Source organism: Periophthalmus magnuspinnatus, chromosome 5 (genome assembly GCF_009829125.3).
Source record: "Periophthalmus magnuspinnatus isolate fPerMag1 chromosome 5, fPerMag1.2.pri, whole genome shotgun sequence".
NCBI classification, from domain to species: Eukaryota; Metazoa; Chordata; class Actinopteri; order Gobiiformes; family Gobiidae; genus Periophthalmus; species Periophthalmus magnuspinnatus.
In genome coordinates this window covers 32,600,374-32,626,381 of record NC_047130.1, presented here as the reverse complement: position 1 = coordinate 32,626,381, position 26,008 = coordinate 32,600,374, and the positions used below count along the sequence as shown (strand labels likewise).

The 26,008-nt window shown below is 37.6% G+C and overlaps 1 protein-coding gene across 2 annotated transcripts in view; it reads left to right on the top strand.

The window, feature by feature from the left end:
• The window catches only part of arhgef10la (Rho guanine nucleotide exchange factor (GEF) 10-like a), a 113,355-nt gene that overhangs the window by 16,604 nt on the left and 70,743 nt on the right, over positions 1–26,008 (top strand). Inside the window, exons 2-15 of one of the 2 annotated variants that reach the window (XM_033966214.2) lie at positions 2,613–2,918; positions 4,954–4,981; positions 9,595–9,743; positions 11,457–11,528; positions 11,619–11,746; positions 12,863–12,958; positions 14,410–14,518; positions 15,016–15,116; positions 16,116–16,193; positions 18,804–18,983; positions 20,806–20,922; positions 22,513–22,605; positions 23,504–23,674; positions 25,382–25,527. In XM_033966214.2, coding sequence (XP_033822105.1) covers positions 2,618–2,918; positions 4,954–4,981; positions 9,595–9,743; positions 11,457–11,528; positions 11,619–11,746; positions 12,863–12,958; positions 14,410–14,518; positions 15,016–15,116; positions 16,116–16,193; positions 18,804–18,983; positions 20,806–20,922; positions 22,513–22,605; positions 23,504–23,674; positions 25,382–25,527 — 1,769 coding nt within the window. In that variant the 5' untranslated portion in view covers positions 2,613–2,617. The remainder of the gene's footprint in view (positions 1–2,612; positions 2,919–4,953; positions 4,982–9,594; positions 9,744–11,456; positions 11,529–11,618; positions 11,747–12,862; positions 12,959–14,409; positions 14,519–15,015; positions 15,117–16,115; positions 16,194–18,803; positions 18,984–20,805; positions 20,923–22,512; positions 22,606–23,503; positions 23,675–25,381; positions 25,528–26,008) is intronic. The other variant, XM_033966215.2, reaches the window with a different exon arrangement.

Below are 26,008 nucleotides of genomic sequence, written 5' to 3'. Positions count from 1 at the left end.
TGGCGTTTTGTTTCATTCACTTCAGCCTTTAGATCTTTACCTGAATTGCCTCTACTGTGATGTTTTAGCACATTTACTATTGGCTACTATCTGCCCGGGAAAATACCGTATTTTCTGGACTATATGTTGCTTCTGAGTATAAGTCGCACCAACGAAAAAAATGCGTGATAATGAAGAAAAAACATGTAAAACGCACTGGACTGCGTGTGCGAAGTGTTTGGTGCACTTAATATTAAAGATGTTTGGTACACCTAGCGTGTGGTACGCTTAGAAGTGCTTGGTACACTTAATATGGCTTGTCCACAAATACAAGAGACACATGAGTTCTTTTCACTGTTTTTTACAGTGGTCTGAACACATGGAAAATATACATATCACTTCAGTCTGCTAGTAAACAAACCAGTGAACCGAAAACTTTTATATTTTACTTGTCAGTTGTTTTTTAAATAGTGCTCTATTGGGTAAGACTTCACATTAGTGTAAAAAACGCTGAACCAGAAAACACGAAGTAGTTTTCGCAACCTTAAACTATCCATCCATCCATTTTCTTCCGCTTATCCGGGGCCGGGTCGCGGGGGCAGCAGTCTAAGCAGGGACTCCCAGACTTCCCTCACCCCGGACACGTCCTCCAGCTCCTCCGGTGGGACCCCGAGGCGTTTCCAGGCCAGCCGAGAGACATAGTCCCTCCAGCGTGTCCTGGTCTTCCCCGGGGCCTCCTCCCGGTTGGACATGCCCAGAACACCTCCCTAGGGAGGCGTTCAGGAGGCATCCTGAGCAGATGCCCGAGCCACCTCAACTGGTTCCTCTCAACGTGTAGGAGCAGCAGCTCTACTCTGAGCTCCTCCCGTGTGACCGAGCTCCTCACCCTATCCCTAAGGGTGCGCCCGGCCACTCTGCGGAGGAAGCCCATTTCAGCTGCTACCTTAAACTAGACTTATGATAAACTAAACATTTACAATATTGTTCCAAATAAAAAAAAAATCACCTTTATGGTTGTATAAATGAAGAGGGAATAAATAAGGGATAATTAAATATGAAATGTATAAAAGAAAACGAGTCATTGTACATTTTCTTACAGGTATTACAAACACAACAGCACCATCTATTGGTCAAACAAGTGAACTTTAACATGTATAATCAACCATTACATAACACATATTTATTCAGCTACATAAAGCATAGTCAAGGAAATGAATACGTATCTGGTATGTTAACGTAAGATATTAAAAGTTAATGAGATACCTAAAGTATAAAAAATAAGCTCACAAGTTTACGCTCACTCTCACTCCAAATGACTGAATCCATTGAATTCTTCATCCTCCGCCTGCTCCGGATTTAGATGAAGCACCGCTCTGTAGATGACTGCCATACTGGTGCACTGATGCACAAGCGAGTACCCTTGTGCAGTTGTCAGTGTGACAATAACGAAGACTGAAATTATATATTCTAATAATCTCACATATAAGTTGCATCTGAGTATAAGTCACCCCCCCGGCCAAACTATGAAAAAAAGTGCGACTTATAGTCCGGAAAATACGGTAACACTTTTTCAATACTTACGAATATGTGAGTCTGGTCACCAGTGTATCTCTTTCTTTTCAAATGGCCGTGATTGACAGGTAGATGTGTCAATCAGGGACATGCAAGGTCCATAAAATGTATATATATATATATATATATATATATATATATATATATATATATATATATATATATATATATTTCTGTGTGGAATTTTGCATGTTTCTCCCCGTGTCTGGATGGGTTTCCTCCGGGTACTCCGGTTTCCCCCATCAACCAAAACATGAACGCCCTTCAAGACAACTGTTGTTGTGATTTTAGGCGTTAAAAAAATAAATTGAATTGAATTGTACATATATATATATATATATATATATATATATATATATATATATATATATATATAAAACAGGACTGAAATTTCTGCAGAATCAATTGGCAAAGCACTAAAGTCTCTTAATCGGAGGTGAAATAAATTAGATTTTATTTGTAAATGATAAGTGACCAATGAACTCCTTTGTTTCATATGCGCCATTGACAAAACACAAAAAAAAAAATACTCGAAGCAAATGATCAATTTGGTCAGACTTGAGATGCAACAGGGGGTGTGGGGACCAGACTGATATCAATCTGTATAAAAAATAAAGAGCGATATCATTCTGGATTTGCCAGGCAAGGCTACTATTGTTTTTATCTTCATACAAACTCCTCCAGGTGCTGTTATAACACACCTTGCTAGCACTTTGCACAGCCCAAATAATAATATTGGCAGATATTTAAGTGAAATAAAGCATGTCAGTTTGGTGAGGCAGCTGTGGTTTACATGTAACATTGAGTTTGAGTTTATTCATCATTGACAGGCGGAGGTATATCAAAATTATTCCCACTACATCAAACCCTGTCATAGCTGTACCTGTAAAATATGATTTATATAATATCCAGGCTGAACAAATTTTCTCTTATCTTTTCCTGTGCAAAATGTGTTCATATGGTAATGCTATCAATCATTTTGTCATTTGGGCTGATATAACTGACATCTTATTTGAAAAAAGAGACCTATCTTCTGTAACGTGATTGTATCTCTCTTGCAGTGATCATGTCGACTGTGATGTCTGAGCAGCCCCAGAAGGAAGATGATGGAGAGGAAGAGGAGGAGGATGAAAAGCAGGGCGAAGAATTTGTGTTTGACAACACCTCGGAGGAGGAGAACCACACAGAGGAGGCCAAAAGAAAAACAGGAGATACTGAATTCTCATCGAAAATGGAAAATAATGAGACATCAAAGTGCAATTCGCAAACGCACTTGGAAAATAACATTAAAGAAGTTTGCAATGCTGTTTCTCCTGCAGGACAGGAGGGGGCACCAGTGAAAGATGTAGCAACCATTCCAGTTTCAGGTAAATAGGATTATGTTAATTTAATGTACACCTCAGTCAAAGATACATATTGCAATTCTGGCACAACAAAGGAAAACAAAAAATCACTGTCTATGCTAGTTCCTTGAAAGACAGGAACTTGCATAATCTACAAATGTGTCATTACTTTTCATTTCCTTTTTCCAGACCTAAAGTTTAGATTGCAAGATCCAATTTTATTCCTTTTTTAAGGGCTTTAGACCACACTTTGACGTCTATTCTTTTTTTTTTTTCATTCATTCGCAAGCAACTTTTTTGATTCTTTCAAAATCATTGCTTCATACAACGTTTTGAATGGTGAGGGAAGCTGGAGTGTTTGGAGGTAACAACTTTTTTTTTTTCACAGCAAGGCAAGGCACCAAATTTGGCATACAATTTAGACTTAACTATTTTATGCAATTAAATTAAATAATATGTTTAGCACGTTCACTGTATGTTACTTGTGAGCCATTTTCTGGCATGAATTAATCCAGACAGCTTTAAATGTGGAGTAACAGCATTTATTAATTTAATTAATGATTTATTTAGAATTTAGTCAATGATTAACTACAGTAAACATTGGCTATGTTTACCAAAAATGTGATCATCATCTGAATTACTTTGTGTTTGATTTGTGCTATGGAAATAAACTTACCTTGTCTGATTGAAATGTCAGTAACCAGTTACATCTTCATTTTGAGTGTTCTCACCAGTGCAAGTGCAAACTAATATGGTTAAAACAAAAGTGAAAATTCTTTATACTTTTCAAAATATAACAGTTAGTCTAAAATTGCATTGATTACTGAACAGACACATGTCACCAGGTGTTTTTGATGATTAGATTTATTTTGCTCATATAAACACACACTGAATATCTGATCTAATTGTTGAGTTGAGTTGATTATTCTAGTTATTAGATTTGTACTGGTTATGTAAATGCACAAACTGACTGCTTAAGTTGCATTAGCTGTCAGAGAGTATTTCATCTTCTGTTTAACAAGACCTAATTATCACCTTAAGAAGAAGGACATGGTTACCAATGAACTTTCTCACTGTCTAGATGTACGTGAGATATTTAGCTGTGATATATGAAGCGCCAAGCTAATTTTGCTCAACACGCAGACCAAGGTAGAGCTATAGGGCCTAATGTTGGACAAAGTGAAGTGATTAGCGCTTAATTAAATAGCTTTTTCCACCAAGTCCAAGTGTGCTAATCCGTTAAGTGGGCTGTGGGGATGTGTGTGGGGATTCTGGGTGTTGATAATAGCATGTAGAGGAGTTTGTTATGTAACTGGGGTAGCTCACTAACAGAGCTGGGAATTGGGTCCCTCCCTCACCAGATGACATTAGTTTATATAGAGGCGCTCTGAGAAAATCGATCATGCCATTTGTTTAACAGCACCTTCCTTGTACCAGTGTTGGGAAAAAGAGTAGAAGTATAAAAGCTGTTATGTATTTGGTTAGAGCAATTAAAGTAGTCTCCAGTTTGATATTTTTATTGGACTATTTACAGTTTTTTTTTAAAAAGATATTTTTATTTTTTACGTTTATTGTGTTTTATCAGTAATCCAATAGCCATCTGTGCAGTAATTTACATTCTTGATTATTATTATTATTTTTTTTAAAGCAAGCAACACCAAAAGCTTACGACTCCTTCTATGGATTTGCTATTTGTTTTGCTTTATTTAGTACTTTTTAGGTATATCTGAACACAATACACAGATGCACTACATACTGCATATTTAGTAATGTCAGTAATAAATATATATATTCTTTTCATTTGGGAATGTTTAGGTTCTGCACTATTAAAGTATAAGGTTTAGTTTGAATATTAATTTCAATTTTTAGCTTGGTTCCTCAACTCAATTTTTCTTTTTTTTGTTTACAAAGATCTTTCTTGTTTTCTGCAAAGCAAATTTTCATTCTTCACAAAGTCAGTCATATCTTCTGAAACTTTTTAATTGTGATGATAAAGTTGTGTGTCTTTTGTCGTTGAAAAGTCTTTTCTAATGGCCGCTATTTTGCCTCATTTTGACAGATGTTCCAGTTAGTGAGTCACCCAGCTGGTAAGTTGCATCCTAATTCCTCTCCCTCAGTAATGTTGATGTAGATCTCCACATAGTATCCATCAGTGTTATGCCAGTGTTTGTCATTATGTCTGAGCTAATGTCATGCGACACTCCTCCAACAGCAGCACACCGATAGCACACACTCGAATGCAGTGGCACATTCGCCAGATGGCATGTCACACCTAGAATGACAAGTGGAAGTAACAAACCAAAAAAAATGACTTTTCTAGCAGATATATTTCAGCCCGGCTTCACTAAGACTGTATTTTGTATCTTTATTTGGTAATACACATGATATACGTACGTATTATTAGAACTATGAACAATATATTCAATTTCTTTTCAACATCCAAATACAAGCCCATAAATATATAGCATAAGGAACACATTTTCTATTGAAATGTGTCTTGAGCAACTGCGGAACAAGTTCATGGAGAGGTGGGCGACATATTCAAATTTTGCAACATTTTTAATATCAGTGATAATTTGATATCAGTTATTTGTTTATAATAAAAGAAATCATAAAATGTGGCAAAAATAGCTGAAAATAAATGCGTTAAATGTTGATTGTGAACTAGTTTGTGTGGCCTGAATATGTTGGGCTTCTTCTTCAGAACTTTGCAACTTTAACACAATGCATAATATTATAATAGATTGATACACCTTATTTTGTATTAGACAGATTGCTTTTGTTTTATCCAAATGTATTTAAATTTTTTATTTCACCCTCAACTTCAGCTGTTCACATCTGCACACATGACTTGATGAGCCAGGTGCTGGAGCATTTTGCTAAAATACTTTTTTAGTTTAGTTTAGTTTTTAGTGAAATCAGAAACTTTGAGATTTATTCCACTTATGCCACTCTAGCTGGCATCTTGCGAGAGTCTGTTTGGTGCTTGCAGTATGTGAAGCGTGCGTATTGATGGAGGAGCGATGATTACAGAGAGGCCCACACACCTGGCTTTGAGAAAGTGTGCTCAGAAAACCAATGTTAGACTTTAGGCTCCGTATTCCTGTGGGGTTTCCTGTGCTGAAAAACAGGGCCTGTATTTGTGTATTTTGTGTGTGTAGATACACGTGTGTAGTCCATGTCGGTGTGCATCTCATAATGTGCACTGTAATGTTTGCCACCTCTGGGGTTGGAGCAATTTCTCACGCTGAGAGGATTCTGCTGAGTCCACATTTCCTTTAGCTTCAGTCAATAGTGTGCTTTTTAAAGAAGAGCTATCAATAGCACTTTTCTAACATCAAGGTGTTAAGACTGTCAGCACATCTTCTGCTCATCTGTCAGCACTTTCACAAGAATATCATTGAATTGACTTTATGAGTGTTATGGTGGAGATGGGCTTTTCTTAGCTGTGCCGTGACAGCGCATCAGATGTTACCAGACTGTGAGCTTTGTGCGCTCGTCTGCTCGATTGCTTGATGGCAGCGTCTACTGTTAGAGACGTCATTTCCCCCTGAGAGTTTTTTAAATTACATTTTCCACAAAAAAAAAGAGAAAGAAACAGTGACAAAAAGATGAACACTTTCTGAAGTAGAGCTGTGCAAGTGATTGAATTTTAATTGAGAACGAGATTCAGTCATGTCTAATTGTCAATGATCAGCTTGGGTCTTTTTAAACAAGAGGTCCACAGCCAATATTTTGCCAGTAAAAATATGTGGTTTGGGAGAGTTCACTTTAGAGGAAGACATTTTACTCTTAACTTATTTTTAAAGGTGAATTATGTACCGGTAACTTTTTCTGTGGAAAGTCTACCCGTTCTCTTGTCTCTTGGAATGTTCCACAGTATTACATTAAACTTATCTATCTTGCATTTATGTCGTAACAAAAATCTGACCTAGGGAAAAAAGAGCATTTCTTTCTTTTCACAAAGCCCTAATTCGGGGTTGTCTGTATCTTTCATGTGCGCACACCAGCATTCACCTTAGAGAATACCAGTTTTTATTGGACTTTTTGTTTTGTTTACTTTCACCTTTTCACCTGTTGGACATCCTGCTGAACTTTACACTTTTGACTTTCCAAAGAAACTCCTCTAATGCGGCAAAGAGAGCACATTTATTTTTCAGTGCCACTTTTTTGTCGACCCCCTCACCTTTCTCACCTCGGCGTGGTGTGCAGTGGAAACAAAAGTAATAGGTGAGACTGTGCAGAACATCAAAAACAAACATTCATCACAGATATTATATAAGCAATGATACAAATATACAAACTAATTAGATTTACCCTTGTCCGGACATACAGGGCTTATTTATCTGTTTGGGGAGTGGTTGCTTGTTTTTAGTGTCAGTATGGTCAGCACATCACGTTTGCAGTTACAAAGAAGTGCTGCACTCACGAGACACCAGGGGGCAAACAGGTAACTCCGTGGCATCCAAGCTCTGCCCTGGCACTGGAGCTGAAGGGAATAGTAACAGATGGATGTGGGAGATTTTGCATTCAGCCAGCTTCCTCTTTTGGCTGTGCTCTGCCCCGGGGCTATGTCATTTGCATTGAAAAATGTTTCTTCCTTCTCTCCTTGAGCTGTACGTATCACCATGGCTTATAGCAAAAGATAAGTTGCGAAGGCTCAGGCAAAGTTACGCCCCGATCAATTCCTAGTCTACACCACTCAAATCACTCCTGCCTGATGTGAATGCATAGAATTTGACTTTTTTCCCTCCACACATTTCTCATTACAGGCATTTTGAAGAGTAGAGACAAATGTGTGGTAGCAGTGACAAATCCCTCTTTGTTTAGTTTCTATGTGAGCTCAAGTCTTTTCTGTTTGTGAGGTAGTGATTAATGAGTTCATGTCACAGATGTTTGATGCTCCATAGTAATTTGCAGCTTCCTCAGTCTGCTCTGAACGGCTCCTATAAACAGGTGACAAATGAGAGGAAATTTTAATGGGGTGATGGCTTGATGATCGCTGTGCTCTCATCTACAGAGCATCAGGGATCACTAAATGTTTCAAACAGATTAGGAATTTGGATATTGTGATTAAAGCAGCTTCATCAGAAATCAGTGCCATACAAATGCAGGAGACCTTCCTTTATCAAGTACATTTGAGTATTTTGTGAATATTAAATATAATATGCATGAATATGTAATAATAACAATTACCCATTTAACCAAATTTCAGAAACAGAATAGTGACTACAAAAGCAATTAGTACTAGGAGAACATTATTAAAACTTGAAAAATAATATTACTAAAAATCTTTAGTAATTTTTTGATTTTTTTTTTTTTTTTTAATGAATAGAGTAGTGTAGTGTGAATGTCCTAGGTGTGGAGCTTATAGATTCATTTTGGAGTAGTTCCTGTGCAATGTTCTCTTATGCCGGACTTCTTTTAATACTTCTTTTTAAGACTGAAACACAATCACATGAAAAGGACAGAACTGGAGCTTTATAGAACTCTTGTATAAACTACTATTATTCTGTGTTTAAAATGTCTTTCTACTCTCTATTTTTTTTTTTTTTATTCAAAACTGGTACCAATCCTTTCCTTGGTACCAAAATGGAATTTGAAATAAAATTCTATTTCGAATTCCATGGAGTACAGTACAATACATACAGCTCTCAAATATATAATGTACCTACATTTACATACCTATTGTCTCTCGCCTGAAATTGACAAAACAGATTCGAGTAACTGCATTCAAATACTGTCCATTCCCACTTGTATTGCGTCTACTACCTTGTTGGTTCCTCCTGAAAGACTGCACTGTATCGCTGAATAGATATAATCATGTGTTCTGCCTCTCCAGTGCTTATGGGCACTGCACACCTCTCATTCCACTCCTTATTATACTGGCATGCCTTGTTTGTGTTTGAGATGCCCATCATCTTGAGCTCTTTCGTCTGCCGCTGCTGAAAGTTTCAACCGGAGACTTGATTTAATGAGTGTGGAAGGGACTCTCCTACGCGCCCTATCCTGTTATATTATCGCTCTTGTGGGGGAGGACAATTCTTTACCAGTAGCTCAATCACATTCCACATGAGAGCTGTATCAACAGAGTGTTCCCATGCGATGTCACTGTGTACTTGAGTCACTGATATGCCATTAGCATGTTTGGTTTAAAAAGGAGTCAGTATAGCCAACCAGATAGTAGTCAGACTGTAGTAAGTAGTAGATGGTTTGTTTATTTCTAACTAATTTGCAGTCACATAATTTGTTTGTGTTAAAAGTTTGTAAAGGGTAGCGTGATAAATGCATTGGATATTTGCTACTTTTTAGGGCTTGGCAATGAACTCCTCAATTCTATATATAACAATTATTCAAATTTATTTTTCTGATTAAAAAAATGTAAATAAATACTGATTTCATTAACAAATATAAAACTTTAAATCAATACCATCAATCCACGTTAAAATTTTATCCTTTTATTAAATACCTTTATTATGTAATAAGAACACTCTTTACTGAGACATATTCATTTGCTCTGCTTTAGAACTCCATATGTGCTCTGTCAGACTTAAGGAGTATACAGTGACATGCTTGGATAAGAGGGAACTATTTCAGCCCCACCTCCAGACAATTCACCTCCCCTTCCTCTGTCTGAAATTAGCTTGTAATCACACATGCATCACATAGCGTAGGTTGCTAATGTTTGGGTACATTTCAGGGACACACCAAATGTTGAATCTCACAGTGCAGCAGAGCCTTGTCCAGGGGAAGAGCTCGAAGGACATCCCGTGGTAAAAACTCCTCAAGCAGAAGACCACTGTAACAACGGCAGCCACGAAATCACCAGCTCGGGGGACATCTCTGAAGGTATAGAATGAAATTGTATCGACAAGAAGACAATGCAGCTCATACTTGTGGGTAGTAGTAGACCAAGGGTTCAATTTCAGAGCAAAAAGATTAAGCCTAAGGTTGCCTGGGGAGCCGGACTGAGTCTACCTATTCATTATGGCATGCAGGTTGTGGACAGATCCGATAGAAAAGCAATTGGACCTCCAGAGTTGCGTAAACAGAACGGTGGGCCACGCTATAATGGCATTGCCAATATTGGATGTGTACCAGTATTTTGTTAAGTCGAACACAGCCTCCCCCGACCTTGATCAAATGTGAGGAGAACACCATATTACACAACCACAGTCATGTACGACTCATTCATTTGTAAGGCATCAGAAATGGTGAATCTACCTGTGAATACAAATACACAGCACATTTATTGTTTGGCGTAGAGGGGCTTGAATACAGGCTGTAACACACACATTTTCTCTGCTGCGGATTTGACTTCTGCACAGACATGACATGCATCCAATTAATTCTGGATGTGGATCAATAGACTACCATTTCCATGAGGGAAAATTGCTTTTGGATTTTAACTCAGTCAGCAATGCGGCTGTAATTTGAAGGTGGCTTAGGAATGAGAGATGTAAGGGGACACAGCGTGGCCACCCTTGTGTCTTAAATCTATTTACACTGACATGCATTGCTTTATTGTTTTTGGGAATACTGACATTTTAATGTGAAATATGGGTACTGTGTAAAACAAAGAAGGCAGAATAAGTTACCCTAAATGTAATCATATACAGAAGGATTACTATGGCATTGTTAAATTTCCCTGCCTATATTCTATTACATTGATTCCTGTGAAAATGCATTTCTTTTATATGTATTCTTGTAGATGCCTGAAGAGTCAGTGTGACCTGTGAATGAGTTTTATAGGAGCGTTTCTATTCCTTTTGTGAAAAGTTAGATAAAGGCAGAAAAAGAAAACACAGGAGGAGGGAAGTTTGGGTTTACTATATTTGAAATAACATGCGCTTTCCCAAGAGGCCCAGTCACTTTGCAGATATGCTGATAGAAAGCTTATAGCCCAAATCCACTTGTTTTCTTTTTCGACTGAATCCATTCTGAATGTAGCAGTGTAGGAAGTGGAACAAGATAGAAGGAAACGTTTGTGTAGCTAATCCTCTTCTGTGCGAAGTTGTTGTTTGTTCATCTGCTGGATTGTTTCCAAGGTTATTTTAAATTTAAGACTAAACTCAGCTGAAAAATCCTTGACAGAAGACACATCAGTCCAATCAGATTAATTGAAAACAGTGACTGTGGCTGTTGAGGTCTTAGAAGAAAGTGTTGCAGACAAATCACAGTTTAAATCCAGATCAATAAAGCTCACTGAGCTAAATTAGGCTGAAACACTCTCAAAGCAGTTAATGACAAATCCTGCCGACCGTGGAGATAGAATGGGTCAATAGCTCAAACAAGCTGGATACAATCATGTCTAGTCACATGGACAGAAGCATTACAGCAACATGCTCAGGGACATGCAACATCCATGGGAACAAAGATCTGCAAATGTACAATTAAAAGATGCCAAACATTCTGTATGAGTTTCATATGCATTTCTGTGCATATTCTTTGTCATGAAGAAACCTACAATAAAGCGTTAATCTATGAAAAAGCCAAAGGACAGAGAAAGCCTTTCTTTTTAACACAAACCCAAATGCTCTGATTTGATGCCTGTGTGTTCAGCAGCAGCATGTGAGACTGCAGAGGTGATCTATGATGATGTTCCAAATGAGGACCCCCTCTCTCCTGACGAAGGTTAGATCACTTTGTTATTTAGACTGTTTTCTGTTTGAACGGCTCGGCTCTGAATTATAGATGTGCAATACCCTGTGTGGGGCTGTGCAGATATGATCTATGAAGATGTTCAAAGTAACATCGGGAGAGTGACTGCAGACAATGGATGGAGCTCCAGTGAATTTGAAAGCTACGATGAACAGTCCGATAACGAGAGCAAACAGCCAACACGAAGCAAGGTAATATTACTGCAGTAAAGATAAGTGCCTAATAAACCATTTTATCAAGTTTATTTTGTGACAACTGGCAGTACTAGCTATTCACTAGGATTCATGTGGGATTAAAGTAAACACATGGCTCCTCTGGTTTGGAAGGCTATATTCTTTGTTTTATTGTTGGATGCCCAGTCTGCTGTTCATTAGAGTGGTGCAGTTACTCCTGAGTGCTCCTCCACATGATGGCACTGTGTGCACATTCACATTGTGCTGCACTGCCTTCATCCTCCACTGTCCTGCAATGCACAAGGGCTTGTGCACACATTTTCATCATAAACTAATACCAATAATGAGTTTTGGAAACTGAATATTTTTTGGTTATATTAACATGCTGTAGAAATATAAATGACAATCTAGGCATAGGTTTAGGCTATATACAATTTAAAGTCTAGTGAAATGCACACAAGCTGAAATCATAACAAAAAGCAGCTTGAAATAATAACGAGATATATACAATTTGAGAAAACTGTGTGCATTTATAATTAATGTAGTCAAAGTTACAGGACTTCCATACAATAAAATGTATAATATGCTGTACTAGCATTCCATTCTCTTGATAGTGTTAGTCAGGACTGACAACACAGACCCCTTACATTAACTATGTTTTGTATTTTGGTAATTACAATGCTGCAGCTACCCAGTGTAAACAATTAATGCTGAAGCTTTAAAATATTGAGCCAGTTTGTTTGAACACAGCTTTCATCACAAAATGGCAATTTTAATCAGTCACAGCTAATTAATTTTTTAACAAGTGTTCCTAAAGTTGTCCCTTTACTGCAGTTCATTGCTTAATTTTGAACAGCCGGGGAGAACGGTGACATAGTTTGTTTTTGTATAAACTGACTGTACCTCTGCGCCATGCTATTACAAATGACTAGCCATTAGCCTCATCTAGAATATCCCCTCTGACCGAAGCTTTTACTTTATGTGCTCATGATTAATTCCTAATGTTGCACTTGTTTATTGCCCTTCATTTCCATTCTCTTCATCCTGTGTCTCCTTTCCCTTTTGCTTCATGTGACTAAAATGCTACTGGTGCCTTTCCCTGTGACCCCATCATGACCCCACCGCACACTGTAGCTCTCCCCCGATGTGCGCCGACTGAGGGAGCGCTGTGCCCGGACCAAACGCGAACTAGCTACGAGGCTAGCCAGCAAGCAGAACTATGACATCAAGGTATCGCACCTGCTGATCTGGTTGAAACTACTGTGTGCCACTCAGTTTCTCCAAAAAGCTCCATTCACTTTTGAATTTGCTGTGTTGTATGTTCAGCTGATTCCCAGGCTTATTGACTGCCTGTACTATAAACTTTTCATCTTTCATCGTGCTGTCTGTGCTTCAAGGCAGTCTGTCTCTTTCAGTCTCTACTACATCCTGGTTATTTACTGAACCACATCAATAGTTTAAACATGAGCCTTGATTCATGTTTAAGCCTTTATTTCACTAACTGGACTCCTAAAATCATGGTTTGAGGACTTATTATTTGACTTACATTTGTCACACAATAGATCAAGATAAGTGATTTGTCTGAGCTGTGAGCTTTGCCTGCGAATAGCTGTATGTTGAATTGGACTTGTGGACTCAGTTAAAATTAATATGAACAACAATTTTGTTATTGGTCCAAGACCAATAGCAAAAAGTATTTATTGTTACAGAAAATATGATAAATTATAAGACTGAAACTACTTAATGTCCCTGACAAAAATAAATAAAATCCATATATGTATATATATAATATCTATGGATAATCCGCATAAATCTCTAAATAAATTATATTGTAAATAAAACATGAGCTGCAATAATGAAAATAAATGGCAGCATTAAACACATTTATAGTTAGTATAATGAGTGATAGTTATTAATTATTCAGCAGCTCAAATGTTAATGTAGTGCAATTTATTTTAAAAGTTCCCCATTAGTGCAAGGAAAAAGCAGACAAAAAAGTTTACATTTATTTAGATAATTTACAGGGGGATTATTTTAGTTTACCCTAGAGCAGTTGACTAGAAGCTTGACTTGACCACTCAGCAACCTCAGTCTTTAGTGACATTGTTACGTAATATATAACTCGGACTGAAAAATCCCCATTGACAAAAAATAGTGGACTTAATCTTGACTTGAACCAGTCAGCATAACCAACATTCTTACCTTTAAACAGAAACTCGCACTCCAAAACAGACTCACAACCCCAGCCTATGTAGTTAATTTCATATACCAATAGCCTGTGTACGTGTAATGAATATCCTCCTACTGGATGGTGTCATTTAACCATACTACCACTCTGGGTCTGTTGTAGGGTTGGCGCAGTCATTTGAAGAGCCTCTTATGGTTCTCAGGGTAAAATCTGTGGTCAGCAAAATTCCCCCTCATAGATCTATTATTATGTTATGGAACCCACACTGTTACCATAATCTCTCCATGATAAGCCAGTAGCCGTCCTGATTAGGGGCCGTGCAGTGACCCGCGGGGAGTCGCAGATGGTGAGATTCCAGATGAGCCTGTTGAGCTGCTACTTGTGTCTCAATCCATCTCCGCTCGCCCATTGTAGCTCAAGCCTCCACAGCACGGCACTTTGATCACGTGCTAATGCCTTCCTCTCCTCTTGCTATCTGCTTCCTCTAAACCAGGTCCAACAGCTCATGAAGGCGGCTAGAAGCGGGACCAAGGATGGACTTGAGAAAACCAAAATAGCCGTCATGCGGAAAGTTTCCTTCCTTCACAGAAAAGATCAATTTGGTAATATTCAGATGTAGATTGTATCCTACAAATGTTTTCTTTTTTCTAGCTAAAATGTCATCACAACTTGCTGTACAACCTGTCTTATCTTACCTGGAAGACATATTTAGACCTTTTTTAAGTAACACCCTAGGAAAATTGTAGGTGTACAGGGACATCTTTCTATGCAGTATCTTTTATCAATTCAAAAATCCTGGAACACATCTTTTAGCACTACAAGAAAATAGTCGTTATAGTTGTACATACTTCACAAATATACTTTATTCATGCATTGGATACTGCGAGCAAAGGCAATTTGTGCACTACTTCCATCCTTCAATTACCCTGTCTGTCTCCTTTTATACTTTAGAGGTAACTTTGTGTACTTCAGCGTGTCTTTGTTGAAGTGAGAACTGAAGGCTGCCTCTCTATTCTTATTCTTATTCTTTCTCATGTAAAAGAGGCTTGTGTGTGATTTTTTTTCCCAATATTTTTTTTTCCTTTGTAACCCTGAGCAGAAGAGGAAGATGATGCAGGATATCTGGATGTGGCAATGTCCGAGGTGAAACATGCCCCTCCACAGCTGAGCCCAATGCCAGAAGGGCTCACCAGCCATCAGGTGCACAGAAAATTCACTCTTGTCATAACCCATAGAACATCATGCACTTCATTTTGTTAAGTGCAATAATGGTGTAACAAGCTACTACATAACATAACAATTATTGCACAAATTAGGATGCAAGTTTAGAAACAACATATCAACACTATATCTTAAATAATAATACACCATCATATGGCACACCCACACAAGTTTGGAGTTAAAATTATGACTTTTTAAATTATGCGGCACTAATGGATAGCATGCTTCCTAAAATCTAATACTAATTAAAAGGATTCTGGTCAATTATCAAAATGATTATTTGCAATATGTGTCTCCTACTGTTTTCATTAGCAATGTAACAATTTTAACCATGGCATCATTTGTCATTTCAAAATGAAATTTTGTTTAGTAAAGCCTAATTTCAACACCTGACAGGTTGCTAATGAACTGTTCTGATTTTGTTTTGGGGAAATTGGCAAAAAATGTGTGTGTTTCTCCCCCCTTTTTAAATGTTCCCTATATATGCCCCCAGCTTATCACCATGTAAATGATACTGCTTTGCCTGGAATGTTACACAGTATGGCATTAAATTAATCAAAGCAAAATTGGAGAGGATAACCCACTCACAGTAAGAATGCATGTTTTTCAATGTTTTTACCAATACACATCTGGAATTGAACAGATGCATGCATGTATGCTTTTAAATGCCATACTGTGGACCATCCCTAGTAAATAATCCATGAGGATGAGCAAGTGATTACATAAAAGTTACATAGTGCACCATTAACAGGCATTCTGCTGTCTTCTTGTCTGTGTTTGGATTTCTCGTTGATGCACTTATTGAGCTGTTTGGCTCCATTTCATCACGACCTGCTCCTTTTATTGTCTCTCCTTCTTGTGACAAACACATGATTACTGTGCGGTCCATCAAACCATGCCGTGCTAAACCGCTTGGATGCGCCTCTATCATGTCCTCTTAGTGGTGCCTCTCTTGACTGGTATTGTTTGTCTGTGCAGGTTGTCAGGCGCCATATCCTCAGCTCCATCATTCAGAGCGAACGTAGCTACCTAGAGTCTCTGCGAAGGATCTCACAGGTGAGGTGTTCAGTCCCTGTTGTCCTCTCCTGCCACATACAATACACTCACAATTATCCTGATAGGAACAATGCTGAAGGTGGAAGAAGCGATATCCATCAAATTACAGAGGCATCGAAACACACACATACCTGCAGAACAGCTGTCCTCTTTTCTGTGCTGTTGAAAGAGGCTGACACAGGCAATATATGAGTAGACAATGGGGTGGAGAATCCTTTTGAACTGGGGAAATGGTACACAATTACAAAAAAAGATCCTGTTCCAGATAGTTGAAAGCTGTGGATTTATTATACTCTTGCTCTATTCTGATTCTGAAATTAACTGGTGTCAGATGGTTATCTTGATGATTTGAGAGTTCCATAAACAACATTGTAATTCAAAATCAATTTCATTGTATTTGTGTCTTAATGTTGTAGTATGTAACCTTTGTGGTGGGGCATCTAAACATGGATAGGTTTTTATTAGTCACATATCTTGAAAAACCTGTATCCATGAACAGGGCCTCTCCTTAGGTTTGAGTTGTTGCTTGACCTTGTGATGATACCAGCTTTTTCTCAAAGCTAAGTTTAATGTCATATTGTCTAATATTCCAGCCAAAGCAATAACATCTCCATGGAGACAGGTTGTTTGCCCTCTACCCTAAAAAGTCACTTAGTAGTGAACTGAGAGAGTTTAGCTGAAGCTTTGTCTGTTTGTCTTTGTGTTGCTCCCAGTAGTTTTTCAGTCTGCTGAAAAAACTTGCCTTCTTTTGTTTCTTCTTGTCCCTGGTTAACAAAACAATCTCCACACATTTTTATATCTTTTGCTAAGAGACAAGAACTGTTAATGTGTAGTCTGCAGATATAATTGAAAAATTGAAGGCCAGAGCCTTAATTAGGCATTAAGCATTGCAATTTTTTTTATTGCCATCAAGTAGATTGCACAGTTGGTCATGTTGTGCCGGCTGTCCTTGATCCTTCTTTCAATGATTTAATTTGCAAGATTGCACTTGTGAAATGTCAACAAAAATTGTCAGCACTGTAACTTATAAAGAGTATTTCTGCCATTAGACACTCTTTTCTTGACACACTAACATAATCTTATCTGCATCTGAACATGTTCCAATGCAAAGGAGGCATGTTTACTTGCTTGCTTTCCACAAAGAGCCTGTCAACTCATGTCTGTAGGCTATGCTAATATCCCTATGTGTGCCGATTGAAGAATCAATCAATGCCCTTTCACCACTTTTTCTTTTGCTTCTGTTTCTCTGCTGGGAGCTGCTTTTGCCATTATTATTCTAGCTTTTATGATAACAAGTTACCTCCAGTTGTGAGTATGTTTGCTGGTGGCAAATGCAGTTTTAGTGGGAGAATCTTCAGATAGATCCTTTCCTCCTTCTACTTGATTTAACACGCCATTCCAATGCTTCTTGTGTATTTTTGCTGATCGAAAGATGGGACGCTTATAGGTGGTTTGCTCTGCTCTCTCCACCACTCCACTGATAATACAGTAAATGCAAAAGTTCCAGTTGTAGATAATATACTACTTCTGCATTATTGCAGTGTTTTTACAATATTACATTATTTAGTAGTATACAAAAATGGACGAAATGCTATGTGCTACTGCTGGTATATCTGAAATTACTACTGATGTTATAGTTTAGGTTAAGGTATTACTCACGCTATTATTCTGTGTATTATGACAGTGACTGCAAAACTGCTACTTCTATTTCATTATTATTATTATTATTATTATTGTTATTGTTATTATTATTATTAGTAGTAGTAGTAGTAGTAATAATAATAATAATAATAATAATAATAATAATAATAATAATAATAATAATAATAATAATAATAATAATAATAACAGAAAAGTCTTTTTTAAAGACCTCCACATTTTGTGGAGCCCTCAGGGACTTTGGGAGGGCATTTTAAATGCGTGGAGTGACTGCCTGAAATATCCTGTCTGCCATACTGGAGAGCTTGGTCCAGGGCTGGTGGATGTAGTAGGGGGAGGTGGTAGAGTAGAGGTGTTGTGAGGTGACAATGTTTTTGAGATGGAGGAAGGAGACTTTGCAGAGGTGGCAGATATGATTTTCAAAGCAGAGGTGTGGGTCAAGCTTAAGAGTCAGGCTCCTAAGTTTGTGACAGAGGAGGACAGCGAAATGTTGTACCCAGAAACAAGAAACTATTAGGCAAGGTTTATTTGTTTATTTGTATAGCACAATTCGTACAAAGGTAATTCAAAGTGCTTTACAGCTACTGTTCCTTATACAGTTATTGTTACTTATACTTTGCAATCCAGGTCAAATTTTTTATTTGTTTGTTCCCTTTTTGGAGGAATACAGTGTTCATTTAATATACAATATCAATTCCAGATCTATATGCTCCTATTAAGTAATAACTACGCTTACAGATTGAATGGGTTTTTTCTATGTAAAATATATATTTGCACCTTGTGTCTCTGTGGGATTCATCTGTTTCTGGTGTCCACCATTAGGTTAAAATATCAACAATAAGCTGCCCACAGGTTGCCATCACTCTGTTGAAGAATACAGAAAATCCATATCTTAATGCGCCAATACAGTTGGCCTTAACCCTATATTCGACTTGTTCCATATTTCTCTAGGAATACCACCGGCCCTTGTTGGAGGCTGACCCCCGCATCATCAGCTCTCGGAAGATCCGGCCCATATTTTACCGAATCCGAGAGCTCACACAGTGCCACTCCATGTTTCAAATCGCACTGACGTCACGAGTGGCTGAGTGGGACAGCAGCGAGAAGATCGGGGATCTATTTGTTGCATCAGTTAGTATATCACCATAAGCCTCTTTTCCATATAAAACTTTTCTATAAGTAAAATGTGCTGTAGAAATAATTCAAGTAGCCCAAGAGACAGGAGACTGTGGAGAAGTTTACTTACCATCTGCACTGAACTCATATATTGTATATTTACAATTCAAATCTGCTATGCTTCCGTAAATGAAGAGGGTGAAGTAAACTGCACCACATTGATAACTAAGAAGGGTATCTGGAGTCAATACATTAGGACTCTGGCACAGTGTGACCTGATAGATGTTACTGAAGGGCAAATTCATATTCCATCTTATTGTATATACATGTTCTTATTTTAAATGAATGAGAATAATTTTGTTAGTAATTGAATGTAAATTAATGGTTGTAGCTGTGTACTAAATGTTACCTTTGCATACCATAAGTCCCCTTGACTGTGCATTGCTACATTACTTAATTATTTATAACATTACCAACTTCTTTTCTGTCTGCCACAGTAGTATAGAAAATACAATTGTTAAGTTCCTATTTTGTGCCTCCTTTTGTAACTTTTTGTGCTTGGGTGGTATAATCAAAGCTGCCTCTTGTAGGTACAATTGATTTTTTGGTTTTCTTTGTTTTTCACTCCTTTATTCAGTTTCAAAGTTAGGTTATATACAAGGCCATAGATTCTTCATTCATTAATTTTGTATATTTTTTTATTCAGTGAGCCAATTTTACATTTTAATTGCATGTTATCTGAATGCATGTGTTGGGTAATAGGTAAGTAAAGTTTTATTTTTTGTCATTGTTTATGATATTTTAATGCTACCACCAATTCAGTAGATAATTGTTCAAATTGGGCACTGATTTTTGTCACACAGTTGCAAACTCACGTGTTAGGAAATCATGGAGTTCACAAATACAGTGAGTTCACTTTATACATAAACCAATTAAAACTTACTTGATGTGGCACTAAAGAAATTCACTTCTCATCGCTTTATAAACAATGTACAGATAGTAATGAAAGTGTATAATTAAGAATATATAAATAATTCAACGGATACAGTAAAAGGCAGTGAACCTCATTTTTACCATCTTAAAAACATGAAAAACAGAACTATTTAGTTTGAAATGGTTTGCAGTATTCCTCACTAACCTAAGCATTCTGAGCATCCTAACCAAACACTTTATAATTAGACATAGATAGTATACTCCAGACTTATTTTGTCCTGAATAGCTGCTTTTACATTATATCTGTAGTGGGTCAAGATATATTATGCAATGTAGAAAAAAGTGCCACCTAAGTGATATTACACAGTGGAGATGAGGTTCTAGCATATGTCTAATTGTGTATACAAAAGAATTGCACCTCTAACAAAGGTTACTTGAAAACAGTATTTCAAATAGAATGAAAAGTATAGCATTAATCCATAAGACAGGTAATTTGTGCATTTAAAGGTTATAGTGAACTCATTATAGCTCAGCAGTGCTGCTCCTCTCTTATTTGTATGTATGATTCTTCCTGTGCCTCTGCCCTCATACACAGCCTCCCAGTTCCTCTTTGCCTAACCTCTTAAATGGCTCGTGAAGGGGACTTTGATGGTAAACAAGCCACTTTTTTAAGCACTTTACTAACTGGCCATTTTTCAGGCACTCCTTTTCCTCTGAAATTACCTTTGCTTTGCCTAGAAAACAGGATGGTTAGAGAAGCATTTTGAGATGTCGGGGAAAATTACATGAATCTGTGTTTGAAGGCAAAGGTGCTGGAATAAAACATGGCAGGGCACTAAGCTTCTTCATTGTAAAGCCGTTGTTGCACATTTATTTTAATTTGCTTGTTTCTGTACCCCCACAGTTTTCCAAATCCATGGTGTTGGACGTATACAGTGATTATGTGAACAATTTTACCAATGCCATGGCTCTGATTAAAAAGGCCTGCATGTCCAAGCCGGCGTTCCTGGAATTCCTAAAGGTGAGTTTTAGCCTGTAATTTAAGTTTGAAACTGGCTCTTGATCACGTGTAATAGTTGAAGTCATGATAATGTTTATGAAGCTGTTGGGACAAGTTGTTAGTTTGTCATAGAGAAGGTTAGAATATTTTTATGTAAATATGTAAAAAATTACCTCACCAACTATTATATTAAAAAAAGTAATAGAAAAAAGTATATACTTAAAATGTTTAAATATACTGACCTAATAAAACGTTTGGTAATAATAAGGTAATAATTAAATATGATTATAAGCACAGAGTGTATTCTGTAAAGGTCAAAGCCTTTTGAGATGAGCCTGACCCTGAGATGTGATACAACTTGTTGACCGTTAAACAGTCCAAGCACTTCTTAAATATGCTGAGCTTAACATGGTCCTGATTTGTACACAATCATTGGCTGATCACTCAGCTGTGATTCTGTTTTACAGAGCCATATCCAGCCAAAGAAAGGCTGTATGTAGTCCACTTAAGACATATCCTCTCTGTATTTCTTTCTGTCCATGAAAGGGCCCTGTGGCTTTTGATAGCTGACAGTTTTCATTGATTTTCATCACGCCTGTGACTTCAGACAATAGCATGCTCAGGGCATTGTCTTTAGTGTAATCTGTCATTACACTGTAATTACAATAGGGAGCCATTCTGTGTATCTGACTTAGTCCTTCGAGTCTGTTGCTTGGTTATACTCTGCCATTCTACACTAAGATATGCACTCACTATCTGAATATTGAACTGAAGCCCCTCTGTAATTCAAAAATAAGAAGTAAAACAAATCATGTCTGGGATTAGCCTTGGAGTAGTTTTATTGTTTGTGCACTGTTGAAAATTCAGAAAATATTTATCATGTCATTAATCTTCGCCTCTCTAGTAAGGTGGATAATGTTAGTCAATAAGAAAAACACTTGAAGAAAAATCAATTCGGCTTTGAGACTTGTCCGTTTAAAGTCAGCTTGAATCTGTCTGGCAGCAACTTCCAACCTTGTACTGCTGTCTGTGTGGAGCCTGACAGCCCATAGCTTCAGTAGACTGTGTCTGTGATAGTTGTAAGACTACCTTTAAACAAGACAGTTACAGCGGCCCAACTGGGTTCTGCGATTGGTGACAACATAGACCCTCCATCACATGAGGTTACACTGGTCATGCTATGGTGATCAATGAGCACTCATGTGGAATATTATTGTGTCTTCACAATATGGATTGGCAACATTTGACACACAGGTCTGGTCTCTTTGCTCTTACTTTAGTGCTTTCACAATAAGGGCAATGGCCAAATGCATATTAAAATGTGATTTATCAAAGTAATCTGAAAATGACTTTCTATAATATAGTGAACAGTTGATTTTATGTATCCATTTACTGCTAAACCTAGCATTTTATCATAAAAGGCAGTCCACACATCAAACATCTAGAACATTATGCGTAAACATGATACAGCCTATTCCTTTACTGGGGTATGTTTTTCCACTATGATGGTCTATTCCAGTGACAATCAGTTCCTCTGTAAATGATTAAAAGTGCCAAAAAAAAGTGTTACTAAAACATCAAAAAATATTATGTGCTTTTGTGTTCCTCCAGAAAAAGCAGGCGTCCAGTGTCGACCGAATCACTCTGTATGGCTTGATGGTCAAACCCATTCAAAGATTTCCTCAGTTCATATTACTTCTTCAGGTAAATCCAATACAAAACACCATACATTAAAGATTCACAACTAACAGTATATAGTCAGTCCCACTAAAAAGGAAACTAGCTGAGACATTTTATCAGTTGTGGCTTTAACCTCTTCCTTAGTGATAACAATATAATAAACATTTGGTGTAAGCAAAAAAGGTAGTCTCTGGCAATTTGTGTCATACTTGCTTTGTGTCAAAAGCTTCAACTCTCTATTCAAGCAAAGATTTGGATTTGAGCTTCACTTGCTGGATCTGCAGTAGCTCATTTCATCCCTCACTGGGCATTGATTATCCATGAATTCAAAAGATAAGTTATGAATGTGAATCAGGCATTTTCTTCTTGCCTAAACGGAACACTCCAAAGTGGAAACTTTATCTATTAAATTCTACATTACTTAGAAGTTTGTGTCACTGACTTTTGCTCTTTAATGAAAGCCATTTTAAATAATAATAATAAAAAAAAGTTATTATTTGATTTATAGTTATAATATGAACATATTTATATGTTTGATTTAGCATAAATGGTGTATTACAGACAGTTTTAGAACTTAATTAGAATTTAAAAAGTTTTTTTTTTTTTTTTTTTTTTTTTTTTACACAATAGCTTAATTGATTAATAGTTTACTTTACAATAGATTAAAGGACATTATAGAAAAAGGAAGAACAAGCATCACAATCGGGCTTTGTTGTTTTCAGACACTATTATATGCACAGCATTTTGCTAGGAAGCCAAACAAAACCAAATCTCTGCTTTTCAGGAAGCTTGTAATTTGACCAGAAAGATCATTAGTTTAGTAACTATAAAAACTTCAAACTCATCTATATCACCACCTTATAATGCTGTTTTAATTACAATGTGTTCTGTAAGTCTTTGATATAAATGTCACTGTTTGTAGGACATGCTGAAGAACACACCAAAGGGCCATGTTGATCGCCTCCCGCTACAACTGGCTCTGACCGAGCTGGAAGCGCTGGCTGAGAAACTGAATGAACAGAAACGCGTGGCCGACCAGATTGCCGAGACTCAACAGCTCGCCCGCAGCGTCGGTGATCGGCTGCTCAGTAAGGTGACTGCATACATACACATGCACAGTTACACAAGACACACCATCTTGAGCTCTGCTGTACTGGTATGGACCTGTTATCAGACACAGCAACATACCTTTAAATTAAACTGTTATAGTTCCCGCTCATATCACCTCCCTGCATATTAAACTCAGCAACTCCATAATATAGAAAAAACTACAATAATCTAGAAATGATTCCTGTTATCAGACCTAAACATTATCAATATAACAGCACAGGTGTTGCTACTCCATTAACATCGAGAAATTACATTTCTACCCTTGCAAATGAGAACAAATGCAGATTTGAATAAGAAGAATTAAGGGGTAAATGAGACATTTAATTGGAAACTAAGAGAGCGATCTCTTTCGCCTGGTCACGCTGCCTGTCGCTGTCTCTTTACTACCCCTCCCTCCTCACAAGTGCACTGGGTGGCTTACTCTTTTCACTCCAATTATACTCTTATTATTTTCTGTGGTGTGGCTGCATCTCTCCCTCTTCTTATTTCTCTGGATCAGACTTCGCTTTCCTAGAGATGAGCTGATTCGGCCAATCTCCACAGCTCCGTAAAGGATTCCATTTGGTGCGGTGACACTGCAGAATTCCAATAGCAAACAGCCGCCTCTATTACCCCCATAACCATCCAATGAAATATTCATTTCTGTCCCAAAGTATCCCAAGTCACTGGAATAGGGCGGATAACAATGTGAGTAGGAATGTCTTGCACAGAAACACAGCCCATTGTCTATTGTCACATAAGTATGTATAGGGTAAGTTCTAAATGCATTCTCCTCTTGAGGGAGCTGTAACTATCAAAAAACTGTTGATGTTGGACTAGTTAGTTGGATGAGTTACTTTATGTGCAATGTGAGCCACAGCCAAAAGCAGCTACAGATTGTAGATAGACAGGACTCAATTTAGAGTGAGATGTTTTAGGGGGCATTATTGCACTGCAGGTCTGAGTCTGCTAGAATGTTATACATAAGAAAAACATAAAAAATAGTGCCATGCAATGGTTATATGGTGACCTGGTGCACCTGGCATTATAGTAACTTCACTTAAATAGTGATAAGCCTGTCTTAGATTGAGGCAGTGTGCATTAAATTGAAAATATTGATTCCAGCAGTCATAAAAGAAAGGGGAGTTATAAAAAAGCCTCTTTGTCGCTGTTTGCTGTTGCCAAACATATGGACGACTGGAACACACAGCCGTGCCAACATAGCATAAATTGCATTTGTTATTGGATTCTTTTAACTGTTTGTAGCTGCATCTCTTGAAAACTGTGAATGTAAGGGGCTGTTATGGAGCTGAAACCAGTGCAGTATGTGTGTGTGTGCATGCGTGTGTTTCTTGTGTGAAGGAAAAAAATATACACGTACATGTGTGCTCAATCATTATGTATGCAGTTTTTATGGCATGGTTTCTTGTCTCATTCATTTGTAGAAGAAGAGCATACATATTTGGGAATACATATTTTTATGCAGAATTGCAATGCTTTCTTTCTTTGACTGTTTATTTCTGTGTTTTTATATGGGGTCTAGTATGTTGTTTATGCAGTTCTGTAAATAAACTGACCTTGAGACTCCTGAATTGCTTCTTCTAATCCTCACTGAGACTGCTCCAGCTGAGTCCCCAGGCCTTGAACTCTGGGGAACCGCTTTGTGTTGCTGTCTATCCAGTCTCTGATCTGATTTCTCCGTCCTCTTTAGCAACTGAACTCCAAACAGGGGTCACTGGTTCTTTGTGAAGCGCTTATTGAGACTGTGTATGGTGAGCGGGGACAAGTACTCAAGTCGAAGGAGAGAAAAGTCTTTCTCTTTGATGATGTCCTCATCTGTGCAAACATAAATGTCAAGTAAGTCCCTCTTGTCAAGCCTAATTCTTGTTGTATTGAAAATATCCTGCTGTTGCATGGATAACGGTGTAATCACGTAACTATAGTTAAAGTTGCGTCTAAAGTTAAAGGCTAAATCTGCTATGCTACCATCTTAGAAATAGCTGTTAGGTGTCACTGAGCTTTAATGTGACGCTCCAGGTATTACAAGGATATTTTGGCAAACTTACTCGTAAAGAGAAATAGCTGCGAGGAGTTTTGGGCACTATCAGGAGTCGCAGGAGCTTTATCAGCCTTAAACAAATGGTAGAATGCCTAACTACAGCTACCGGAGCTCTAGATTACTGACATAAAACATTTTTTGGTTTCTTTCCAATTTATCTTCTGTGACAGCACCATTGATCACATCTAGCCCGCCCCACTCTCTCTTAGCAGCAGTAAACAGGAAATGGATTACGTGAATTTTGCAGAGCTCCTGTCAGCAGTTGCCTAAAGCCCTTTC